Here is a 13,534-nt window from a genome sequence, read left to right as displayed (position 1 = left end):
GGCCTCCCAGAACTTGACTTGAGGGAGCTTCGTCATGAGCTCACGGTCCACCATTTCTTGTTGAGACAGCAAGAGATACTGTAGAGGTAGAAACCTAAGGTTTAGTGGATCAGGAGGGTGACCAAAATACTAAATTCTTTTATCAGTCCACTATGATTCGGAGGTCTGTCAACCACATCAAATAGCTAATAAAGAGTACAGTAGAGTAGTGGACGACAGTGAGGAGATCAGGGAGTAGATTCTTTAGTTCTTCAGATCTTGATGGATAGCCCCTTTGGATAGGGACACCTCCTTACAGGAGACCCAGCCTGTGATCGATGTCTCTGACCAAGACAATGAGGCCCTAACTTGTCCAGTGTTTGCTGAGGTGCGTGGGACCCTCTAGTCTCTCAGAAAGGATAAGGCCCTAGGGTTGGATGGTCTTTCCTCGCTCTTTTCCATCGATGTTGGCCTATTGTCGAAGGGGTGGTGGAGGTAGTGTAGTTAGTCTTCGAATCCAGGGGCCTTTTGGAGGAGTAGAAGAAGATACTGATCACTCTCATCCCAAAGTGACCTAATGCATCTACTTTGAGGCACTTCAAACCGGCTAGTCTTTATACTACTCTATATAAGGTGTGTGCCAGGATCTTGATCAGATGGTTGAAGCCAATTGTGCCTTATCTGATTAGTCCACTGCAGGATACTTTTATTAGCGACCATTGCATCACCGACAATATCTTGCTTGTCTAAAGTTTATACATGATTTACAGTGAGCACCTATCCACTGAAACCTTATGACAATCAAGCTGGACATGGAGCGGATGTTTGACCAGATGAGCTAACACTTTCTATGATAGATGCTATGGGAGTTCAGCTTCTCAGAGAGGTGGATCAATTGGATCATGGACTATATGGAGATCCCAAACTTTGCCATTCTGATTAATCATGCCCCGATGGAGTTCTTTCACTCGACGTCGGGCTTCGCCAAGATTGCGCTCTCTCTTCCTATCTGTTAATTTTGTATGCTAATACTCTATCTCAGACATTGAGGGCGACGGTTCAAGGATCATAGTTGGAGCCCTACTGACCTGCTCCTAGAGCTCAGCCACTTGTACCTTCTCTTTGCAGATACTTGCCTTCTTATTGGTCAAACTTCTATTCAGAATGCAAGGCGCTTTGCATTCATTGTTAAAGCCTACCGTCAGATCTCTAACCAGTTTGTCAATTTGCAAAAGTCCACAATTTTCTTCACCTCAGAATGAAGATGATCTAGATGAAATAGGTAATTTGAGATAGACTGGGGATCTAGGAGCAGATCGAGATCCTGATCTATCTGGATGTTTCTATCACAGAAAGATGACTTTGGAGGATCGATTGCAGGCCTATGGAGCAACAGTTCAGGCTCACGAGATGGCAAGCCAATGCCCTTTCCAAGATGGATAGGATAACTCTCGTAAGATCAGTGCTTGCTCTATTCTGATGTATCTCCTAGCGAATACGATTGTGCCAAGCCCTATCTCAGGAGATTGGTGCAGCGATTCGAAACTTTCTATAGGCTCTGGATATGATGGTAGTGGATCCACCTACTGTCTTAGAGGTAGCTTGCTAGTCTCTGAGGGATGGGGACCTTACAATCCCTGTTTAGAAGGGAGGCCATGATCGTCGGCTATGTTGCTAGATTTCTTATCCAGCTTGATTACTTATAAAGCATGGTGACGAGGGCCCGATATGGGGTGTGAAGTCGGGAATCCCAGATCCGAGCTATCCATGGTTGCTCTTTCATCTACAAGGAGATTGGTTCTTGCAGCCCAGCAGCTTTGGCCCAGGTCAGATAGTTGATTGAGGATGGAACTTTGGCTAATATGAGCCAAGATGCTTGGATTTCCAACCTGCCTCTTTTCCGTTGGCCGATCTATATCAATAGTAAGGTAGATGACTAGTTATGTGTCTGCGACTTGTTCACTATTAATGGTAGAGACTAGAGAGCTTAGGATGTCATCCGGCTCTTTAATGATCCGCTTGCTGATCGGATCTTTGTCACATCGATTCCTGTCTATTGCAGCCAAGATTTGAGGTTGTAGAGCCGCTCTTATTGCCCTAAGATTTTCATGAGAGATCTGTCCGAGAGGTGTAAGCCGACGAGCGATAGGAGAATCGAGACTACTTAGATTTAGAGAGTGGCTACCCACCCCATGGTAAGGCTTTTTCTTTGGAAGGTCATTTGGGATGGACTTCCAATACATGTTTCTCAAGGATAAGGGCATAGAGCTTCTGACTCTTTGTCCGACTGTGGGTTGGAGGACGAGTCAATGAAGCACACCATTCTACGATGTCCAAAGGTGAGATTAATTTAGAGAAAGATGGTCGGCCAACCTTGAGAGGTGAGCAGTGACCCTTGGTTGGAGTCCTTTTTGCATGCGATCTATCAGTATATGGCTAAGAGGACCTATAGTTGAGGAAGATGGCTTATGTCGCCTACCAAATCTGACTTTCTAAGAATAACTTGATTTTTGAAGACAAGATAGTGTCTACTCACTGGATGCTAGAAAGCACCATCTGCTTGATTGTGGAGTCTAACCATTTCGATGCTGCTAGCCTGTCCTTTGACACCTCTGATATTTGAGACTCCCATGCTGCCTCTACGATAGGCTGGAGGATTATTTTCGTATCCTGGAAGTCTAAACCCCCAAAATTTATCAAGATAAATTTTGATGACAATGTCAAAGACGGTATGGATGGTAAGGCCTTTTTCATCTAACCCGAATACCAAAATGCTAAAATAAGTTCTTATTTTATTGAGCCTTCTGTCTAGAAAGCTGAGCTTCATACTACCGACATTATTTTTATCAGGAGCTGCAGACGAAGAAATTTTCATGAAGAGAGATTCTGCTATCATTATCAGATAAATCTAAAACAACAAGAAGGTAAAAACCCCCACCTGCTTTTCTATAATATTTAGACTAGTCTTCATCTTTCATGGTGCATGTTCAACATATTTTTTCAAGAGTCAAACAGCACAACAGATTAGATCGCATATTATGTCATGAAACATTTCAAAAACTGAACCTAAAGGCAGTGAATTATGCCTACCGATTCTGCAGGATATTTTTGTATTCTAACTTTATGGAATATGCTTACATGTTTGCTGGTCTTATTTGAGATACAAACTCACCAAGATGTAAACATGGTTATCTATAAAGCTTCAGGATCACTTGGGCATCATGCAGCTTCTTTTTGAACGCATGGGACGCTAGCTCACCGGCTGCTGGAGCCAAACGCAGAACACATTTTCACAGGTAGCGTTCATTGCCCTCTACGTGAATTCTACTGAAAAAAGACTGCTTATCTTGCAATACAGATCTCGTTAACGACTTTACCAAAAAAAACATCCCCATCCAGCGGTCAAACTAACCCTTTGATATCAACCAAAGGACAAATGGCCTGCGTAAAAGAGTCGGCTTAGGGGACCCAAATAATCTGGGCAAAGTCACAGATACAAAGTGTTCGGACACAGTGCGGCAAATGATGATTGGAATCGAACACGCCAGTCGCCACTCGCCACTCGCCAGTTCCTCCAAACGAAAACATTGTTCCAGGTCTGCGGCCGTCTACACGCCCCAAGGACCCACTATGTTATTATGGCCCAGAAGAAAAAAGCAATCCAATTTGTCCTGGATCACTTCCATTCCATTCCCCTATGTTATCTTGGATAACCTTGGATGCAGAATAAAGCAGGCAAAAAAATTTATCACGTTCGCAAAAAGAAAAATCGCATCCGTTTGATTCAACGCAGGTTCACCATGCAGGATTCAAAGCACCATTTTTTATTGGCTATCATTTTCAAAGCTTTCGCAGCTTGAACGTTGCCCAAATAACAGTTACTCTCGAACATACACATTACCTTGAAGCAAGCCATGTGATGAGAATTCACCAGTCAGGGTCAACCACAATTGCAGGCCTAATGCCTAAAGAAAATGTCAATGTCAGGAAAAAAAAATAAACATAAAAATAATGCAAATATGCAAGAAATATTAACCTGGATTTAGACGTGATTCTTGATCTGTAATTTTCTGTAATTTGCAGCTAGAGGAGAAAGGCCAACGCAGCCTGATCACGATGACAGTTCTCAGGAATAAGCGTGCAGATAATAACGAGTGGAAGACTAAGCAGCAATTAGTAAAGTCCAGAAAAATATATTCCGCATTACGGTAAGTCCAGATGTCATGTACAAATGGCAAACAGAAGTTTGAAAGGCGACAAGTTGACAGCAAGTCTTACAATCAGATACAGAAAGATTGAAAACCAATTTAAAGTTGAAGACTAGACCTCACGTTGTAATGAAAATGAAGTTTGATAACTCGCCCTCTGACAACAGCTATATTTAGTTTCCACATAATTATAGTTCAAAATTGTCCTCATATATGAGCTAAGTAATGACCATTAACGTCGACCAGCCAAGCTTATCCCACCTATTCTAGGTTAGCTATGTGAATAGAATGATGATTCACTTAACTATTAAGGTTTCTCTGTTCGGCTCTCGACAAGAAATGACCTCAAGATTTCTTTAGGAAAATGGACAACTAGAGTACCAAGGAGGCGAGGAAGAAAATAGATGATGCTCATTAGCGTATTAAATTGAATCTATCTATGCAGTTGGAAGATTCTGAGCAATTCAGTTACCCCTGTTGCTTTATTCATGGATACAGACCAAGTTTTCTAATCAGAAAAGAATACATACACAGCATATAGATAGAATAATCATCACATTGATGTTTTAATGACCGAAGGAGAGAGGCAAGGATTCATTGATATCAGATTTAAAAACGGGTAGGGAGAATGTCGTGTCCATATATTCCATACCAAGTCTCATAATGTTCACCAATCAAATATTTATTAATCATCTATCATGAGTAAAGACGGGCAAATATAAAGGATATTAGCACTATGAATTGCTACAAGGCGGCAAGCAAAAAGAAAGCTGATTAATTAAGTTCAAAGCGCATACACTGAAACAGTGACAGCAATATGTTTGCCTCTCCATTGTGGCTGATACAAGGATCCTGTAAGCGTGAACACAGTCAAACTTGGATGCCAACAAATGAACTGATATTATAGTACACGAATACACCAGCGAATAGAAATATGCTATCGTGCAAACAGTTCAAAATTATGCTCTTGGGTGCATGTGTGGATAATTGGCATGACTAATCCAGTAGTATGATATCCTACCATATAAAATATCTTAGCCATCTCCAAATAACTCTGCAAACTTCAAATGTCCAACAGATACATCTTCCTCCAGAATATCGTCATTACTGACCAGCATTTATGTGCCATGATTTGAAATTCTGCCAGAGTTAATTCCCAAGCAATTTGTTAGTTGTTATGTATTGTCATTGATTCAACGTTTTGGTCACTAGATGGTCAGCATCCTCCTTGGCAATGTCGGCAACCTTCAAAGCATATCATCACAAAATGCATTTCAACCTAGATTTTGATATTAAAACGACCACCACAATATGCATATAACTCTTTATTGATTCCTTGACCATTCTCAAATCTGCTTCCTTTAGAAAAGCGGACGTAGAAACAGATGGATGCCACTATTCACCATATCAAGACATCTATTCCACAAGGAACTATAACAATCAAGATTGCTGTATCCATACAAGAAGAATCCCCCAAGCCTGCTGAGAATCTATAAACATCTAAACCTGAGTAGTGTAACATATATTGTAAATCTAGAAAAGAAAGATGCAACAAACCTGCAACAATACCTTCTTAATTTTACATTTGAAAGGCGGTCACGTTACTCTTAGTATATTTTCCAGATCAAAAATACATCTTCAAGAAACCTCAATGCATAAGTTAAATGATGACCCTGCTACATGTTAGTTAACTTTTGATCATATGTTGAAGATAAGAAATTAATCAATAAACTGCCACTAAGTTGAGCTAAGGCAGACATTTGAAAATCTGTGCAAAAACATGTTCTTCACAAAAAATATTATAGAAAGTAATGAGATAAAAGTCAGCAGAGACCAAAGTCACTGAGATAACAATATGTATGGATATGACTGATTCATGAGAGCTGTCACCATGAAAAAAAAAAGACGTTAGCGCTTACCTGAAGTTGCTTGAAGATTGTTCAGAGCATATTGACAGGCACATACAAAAAATTTAGCATTAGATATACAAAGCAAATTGAGATATAAATATTAATTTTTAATCTACGGGAGGCACAAAATCATCTCTTTTGGAATTTGCCCCATATTTGAGTTAGCAAGAATTTGATATGAGTCACAGAAGAAGAAAGAGTACCTATGCCATGGTCAAGTGCATGGCCAAATAAGAGTTACACTGAATGCCTAATAATATATCAATATGGAGTTGTAATCAAACAAGTAAATGTTCATTCACTATACAGACTTAACGATAATTAAGGATGGCCAGCATCCAATCTAATTTGATAGCACAAGTGAGGACATCTTCAAAACTTGACATGGGACTGCACCATTTGTTAGCTTTAGCCAACATCAGAGATTGGTAACATTTAAGAAAATTTTGCACATCAAAATCTAGGGCAGTTGCCTTCCAAAAGTTTAAGATCTTATGACCTCCAATATGACAGGATGCCAGGGTTGTAACATGCGTGGGCTATGCCTTCATCATCCCGAAAGAAAACAGGGAAACTCAGGAAACAGTACGTCCATAACAAACAGATGCAATATAAAGATTTTTTGCCCACTTATCCTGCAAGCAACCAATAAATTCATTCATCAAAATTAAGGAGGTGATAAATCACAAGACAGAATAATTTACCATATAATATACAATTTCCGCACCTTCACATGCTGGCTAGGAAAAGCCGAAGTTCTGAGAGTCTCTTGTGTTTCATCTACAGGCCTCCTCCTGGGCACACTAAGGACAAAAGCAGCCTGGTCCCATGTTGCAGCAGTTGCAGTTATGCGATAGCCACTATCCCACCTCCGGTGAATACCTTCACTAGGGTATAAGAAGTCAAGTTCAACAACCTGGACAAAAAGGTTTTGCAAAATCAGTGCGATGTCTTTGAAAACCCACTATACATAAATCAAACAGAATGATAAGTAGCACTTAAAACGACCGCAACCCAACCAAAAAAAAGGGTTAAACACTTCCCTCGCCACTAAAAGAATATTAAGAAAAGGGGGAAAAAGAAGGAATATAACCTGATCTGAAAAGCCAGCATTACGGGACATGACAACCGCCCATCTACTTCCAGCAGTTGCCATGGCAGTGACATAGAAGCCCTCTCTCCATTTTTTGTTTATCCACTTGAAAGGAAATGAATCACTAACTTTGTAGGACTGCTGTGCATACTGTGTACCTGGATGAGAACCATTGGAAATTGACAATTAGAATGACCACAGGAAAAAAAACCAAACTCAAAAATGATATGAAATTAGTGAGACTTACCTTTGGACATTACCACCAAGGAGCTACCATTATTTGCCCTGCTAATGCAGTAATGTAATAGTTCTTCTCCCATTGTTCCATTATCCATTCCTTTAAGAAGAAAAAAGATAAGTTTCATGGAAGTTGTTGATAAACATAAGCATGTGAAAGCAACCATGCTACAAGCAATAGCATTGGGCTTTAATATAATATAGTGATAAGCTACAAGTTGTAAAGCTATAAGAACTTCACTTAGACTGCTCCACTAAACATGAAGTACAAGGGTACTCACTTTGTGAAGGAAATTTGGTGACAGTTCATACACTTGAGCAGTAAAACCAGTGCCTGCATCCATTATCAGGGCCCAAAGATTTGTACAAGATGCAACACAACTGATAAACAAACCATCTTCATTTCCTTTCTCAATATGTGGTGCAAGCCTCCCATCCGCAACATTGTAGTGATACCTAAAATTTGGAAGAGAGATAAGGAGAGAGATGAGTCACTCTTCTTATCAGGGGATCTAACAAAAGCATTATGCATCATAACGCAAGTACCTTTGCTTCATAGGTCGCCGAGCATTATAGACACTAATCCATTGTGTTGCAGGCATCCCCATTCTAACCTTCTTCCTTGGCTGCTCATCATCCTCTTCTTCCAACATCAGCCGGCCTCTCTTTTGACCAACCTGATATATAAGCTTTACGGCATTTAACTGAAGATTAGACATGCACCATATTGCATTGGATCATAGCTTTATTCTTTTCTGAGATAACTTTTTGTTCTTCTTTTTTTTTTTTGGGAGAAACTCTACTTTCAAATCTAAAAAAAAAATAAAGGATGTTAATATACCTTTTGAGCACCATCTGTGTTAATTGGCCTGATATCTGGATTTGGACCTACTATGCCATCAAAGAGAGAAATGCACTTTGCATAATTAGGTTCTTCATCAAACTTTAAGTTGACAACATACTCCACAAACTGTCTGAAAGGCTGTGGGCAAAAGCAACATAAAGACTCTGGAGATGTCGCCATCTTCTTTTTGCAGACAAGAAAACCTTTGTTCTCTCCCTACGAGTAGAAGAATGCCAGTAACATGAGATGAGCAAACAAAACAAATTTTGATGACTCCCAATGTAGAATTTCAGGTTACCATACCTGGTATCCTTGCCACGGTAGACGGCCACGGAGAAGAAAGATTAGCGTATAAGCAAGGGATTCTAAATCATCTCTCCTGCTTGCTGTCCTTCCTAGGTGAGCATGAACACTAGCATATCGCACTGTTCCCCTGCAATATCCAATTGAAATAATAAGCCCACGTTCAGGGAATAAGGATCAAATCTAAACTGAACAATTCACTCCTTTTCTTCGTATATAAGAAGATCAATATAGAGATCAGACATGGAAGTCTTGGATTCACCTGAAAACATCTGGACGTTGGTCATACTCTATATGTATACCTGAAGCATTGTCCTTCCATCTAGTGGCTGTCAATTATAAGTTCACAAACTAATAAGACATTTTCACTTTAATAATCCCTAGAAATACATAATACTCTACGTCTAAAATGTTGAGACACTTCAGCTTTCTACTCTTGATAGTAGGTCATAAATTTACCTAAGCCAAGATCGACAAGAAACAATTTCTTCTCGTCAGGAGTACCAGGCGGCCCAAGTAAGAAGTTCTCGGGCTTTACATCCCCATGCACATACCTGTAGTTAGTAGCAATTTGTAAGCATACACCTAACATCTTTTAACCAAAAAAAAAAAAACACACACACACAATAGCCATAGTGTAATGCAAGAAAACAAGAGAATTGCATAATAAAATTTATCAGAGCAACCCTTTGGAATGCATCTTCTCCAGTATGGAGATTGCTTCAATAGCAATACACGCAACCATTTCAACAGACATTCTGCAAAAATTGGAAAGGAAAATTTTGTCAAGCCACAAAACAGTTTGCAAGAAATTATCTTATTGTCTAGGGTTCAATTTAACACTCACGTGTGCGAGTTATTATTCCAGACATCCCATAGACTTGGTCCTAGCATATCCATAACCTGCAGAGTATTATGCAATTATGCTAAGAACTCAAAACAAATAAATAACATAAAAAGAAACATAACTGTGTATATGAATGTACCATGACATAATAGTCTCCTTGGCGACCCTTGTAATGGACACGCGGCACACCATGAATGCCACCTAGAGTGCTGTGTATATTGAAAATCATTTAGGTCAGAAAGGTTCATCAAAGTACTGTCATGAGAACTTCAAAGATTATTCACAAAATAAGATGGCAACAGCACTCACTTGTAAACTTGCCACTCATACGGGGGTCCATGGTTACATCCTTTACTGCTTCTATGTTCAAACTTTAAAGCCACCTGGCATGCAAACAAAGCATATTCCATGAACAGAAAGAAACTATCAGATATTGGACTATACCACAGAACCATGATAAAGAAATAGCACACCTCCACAGCACCAGAAACAGTAACCCTATCATTTGCATTAGTAGCTGAAATACGGCGCCCAACATACACTTGACCAAACCCTCCTTTTCCTAGTTTCCTCTCAATTCTATACATAGGTGAGTTCCCGATCTGGACCTGTTCCAAAGAATACAACAATCAGAGTGAAAAATTAGATGGAAGTATTGCAAAATGATGCAACTTCATTATAGTTGGTTGGTCATTTTCAGAACTAGCGACAAAAACTCAGATGAAAAATGACTTGGGAAGTTAAATTTGATTAAGGAAAATATGTTTCAAGAGTTTGAACATGTCTGATTCTCACAATAGAGCAAGCAAAAGTTAGACTATAAGTTAACGAAGAGATTTTCCCAAAATATCTGGACATGCCAGCTGCTGTTATAATAATGTTGCATAATCACATACTTTTTGCCTTTTACATGTGGGCACAATACGGTATGATATGTCTTCTATGTTGGCCCTTGACTGGTACAAGCATAGCATACATACCATTACTGAACTTGTAGTTCTAAAGGACATAACTCTCAAATAAACGATAACTATTCTTTACACTTCTAATAGGAATATTCTAGTAATAAGGATTTCTGAAGCCTGATACTTCCAAGCTCTTGTCAACGCCTCCACAAATTAAATTTGGGAAATTCATCAAAGACATCCTATGATTGATTAACAGGTGCTAAGAAATATAAGAGGGTATAGGAACATCCAAAAACACCTAATCTTTGAGATGAAAGAAATGCAAAAGAAAAAGAGCTGAAGTCAGTATAAACATCGTAAACGAATAAAAAACTTATACGTAGAACTAACAGCAATAGAAGCAAAATATCGAACAATTAACGAGTTCAGCATGGAAGGGCTGCTCGGGTTTTTTGTACTGGACAAAAAAGAGTAAAGGGCATGGCAAAATCCACGATGAAAATGGCATGAACATAGACAGATAAAAATCACAGAAGCTCACCATGATGAAGCTATGGCTCTAGTTAATGGTTCTTTCAAAACCAAGTCCGACAAAAAATCATGAGTGAACATACAGATAAAAATCCACAATCTTCCATCATAAAAGGAGTGTAAAACAAATCAGAAATCAGAAATCCTGTATTCAGAGAACAACCCAAGAACGATAACAGGAATCTTGCAAATTTCCACAGAGTCCTTCCATACAAATAAAATAAACAACCTTTCATCGAAAAAGGAATAAAAGAACGAAATATAAAATCAGAAAATCCTGTATTCAGAGAACAGACACAAAAAACTACACAAAAATTCCGCGATTTCTTCCTCGCAGACCATATCCGCTACTCTTAACGCTAAGACCAAAAATTACTGCAAATAACCAGAAGAAAAGGGAAGAGGCCAACCTTTTCCGGAAGGGGCGCCGTGCTGCCCTCGTCCTCCCCACCTGGGAGCTTATCGGCGCTCCTCGCCCCGCTATCGTAGTCATCCATCTTCCGCTCGCCGACCCCTTCCTTGATCTCGTCCCCAACCAACCCTCCGACCTCACCCCCGCCCTCCAGAAACCTGATCTCCTCCCTCGGCTCGGCGGACGTGTTCACGGGGTTCTCATTCACCGGAGGCACCTTGTTCCTCGGCGCCCTCCTCCTCCTGGCGGCGGTCGGCCTCTCAGCCTGGACTATCGGATTCGCCTGCGCTCGCCCCTTCCGCACTCCGCTACGGAGCTCCGGCATCCTTCATCCATCCAACCTCATGCCGGAAAAACCCTATATGTCCCGGATTCTTGAAACCCTATCTCGCCGACAAGGAAGACAAGAATCCGGAAAGACTCGAGCGACGACGGCGCCGATCGGGCGCCGCGATGGGTTCCGATCAAAGACTTGATGAGAAAAAAGGGATTCGATCGCTTCTTTGGAAGGATCGGGGGCTAGAACTTCGCTGCTGCGATCTTTAGGCGAGAGATTTCAAGGGTTTGGAGGTGATGAGCAAAGAAAAGGGGAAACCATGGCCGTGACTCGAACGGGTACGGAAATATTTATAGGTTGGAGCGGATTGGAAGACTGGACCGTAGGATTAATGAGTAAAATATGCTGAGAAAATAGCAGCATAAATACAAAAAGTAGAGAATAAAGGGCGTGAGCCGGTGAGAATGAGATGGGGAGGAGAGTTTGACAAGTGTCTAACGTTCAACTTGGGACTACAGATGGCAGCCCAGCAGCTGCTAGGGTTTGCAAGGTTCCTTTGGTTAGTTTGAGTTGGGGCAAGGGAAATCATCGTGCTCCCTAATTTTTTCTAATTCTTTTTTATAAATTAGGTTGGACTAGTACCAGATTGGTAAAATTGATGGTATTTTATAAAAAAAAAATTTATTGCCATCAAACTTCGAGCCAGAGATATTGAAATTGGTCTCCTCAAATAAAAATCAGGCGGGACTCCTTAATCCAAAAGTTCTTGGAGAAAGATGAGGAGAGATGGTCTTTGACTGGAGACAAAGAATTGAGGTAGACGACTCCAGATGCTAGAGCAGGACTTATAAAAAACTTTTGACTTGAATATTTTTTAATATAGATCCTCTGTCGCTTAAATCAGCTATGAATTGAAGAATAATAAGGGAAAGAGCATTTTAAGATCTTATGAGAGCTTATCTAAGGTTCCTTTTTCCCCTTGTTTGTAGAGGAGTAAGAATTGTACATGCTAGGAGGATTGGTCTTTCCCAAAAAGTATGCTGGATCATGCTGGCAGAGATCGTATTTTTGCATTTACGATGCAGAGCAAGTCGATAGTTGTCATTTGGGGTGTATTGTATTCCTGGCGATTAGGACTTCGTTATCTACCATTCTCGCGATCACGGATAGGTTATTTTCCCAAAATGGTCATCTCACCTAATTGGAACAACTTGCCAAATTTAGGACCATGCTCTATAATTCCTTCAAGTTGGCTATAGCCAATCCCTCACTTACCTCAACTATGTTCGAGAACCTGATCGGTCGAGGCTGAGATAGTGGTCCACAAATAATTATCCTCCACTCTCAAGTCCGAACTCAAATCGAGGTCGATCGAAAAGAGTAGAAACTCAACATCGAGGCTAACTGGGTAAAGTCAAAATATATTTTGGCAACCAAGCTTAGACACCAATAGAGGTCTGGACACGTGTTGCGAATCGACACTGCTAATCTTTCTAATCTATTGATCTGGACTGTCGAAGCTGTGGATCCATATGAGGTCGGTTGTGGCCATTGATCGATCCAAATCACACACTTCGAAGGTCACGACATTGAAGCGATTGATATGCTCTTAGAGAAACTCACCTTCTCGTTATTTGATACTAACAAGTGAATCTGAGCCGCGGCACCATTGGTGGCTGCTAACTAAATGGGTTGCAAACAACTGATCGAGCTGCTCAAAAGAATTGATTGAGCCAAATTGAAGCTCGAGTACCAGTACCATGCATCTCTCCTTAAGGTGGATGGGAATACTTGATAGAGAATTCCATCTATTTTTCGATGGAGGAGTATCAAAGCTTTGAAGCTCTTCAAGTGATTGATGGGGTCCAAAGTCCTGACATACAGTTCCAATTGTGGCATCTTGAACTATGGAAGAAGTAGCTCATCCATGATCCTCCTAGAGAATGAAGGATCAGTATTGAACCTGAGCTCTACTCCTTGTTATG

The 13,534-nt window shown here is 40.4% G+C and overlaps 1 protein-coding gene across 1 annotated transcript; it reads right to left on the bottom strand.

The window, feature by feature from the left end:
* Positions 1-6,231: 6,231 nt before the first annotated feature.
* Positions 6,232-11,935, bottom strand: LOC105047439 (casein kinase 1-like protein HD16). Its single transcript, XM_010926359.4, is given in 17 exon segments — positions 6,232-6,732; positions 6,825-7,013; positions 7,191-7,348; positions 7,438-7,473; positions 7,476-7,527; positions 7,709-7,883; positions 7,974-8,104; positions 8,269-8,487; positions 8,575-8,704; positions 8,837-8,903; positions 9,034-9,128; positions 9,261-9,332; positions 9,422-9,477; positions 9,561-9,630; positions 9,731-9,804; positions 9,895-10,029; positions 11,271-11,935. Coding segments are annotated over 17 exon segments (2,046 nt in total). The 5' UTR covers positions 11,598-11,935; the 3' UTR covers positions 6,232-6,672.
* Between the last annotated feature and the right edge of the window lie 1,599 nt (positions 11,936-13,534).

The sequence above is a fragment of the Elaeis guineensis genome, chromosome 6 (assembly GCF_000442705.2).
Source record: "Elaeis guineensis isolate ETL-2024a chromosome 6, EG11, whole genome shotgun sequence".
NCBI classification, from domain to species: domain Eukaryota; kingdom Viridiplantae; phylum Streptophyta; class Magnoliopsida; order Arecales; family Arecaceae; genus Elaeis; species Elaeis guineensis.
Note: the sequence above shows the minus strand (reverse complement) of the source record. Positions and strands in the feature narration are given on the sequence as shown.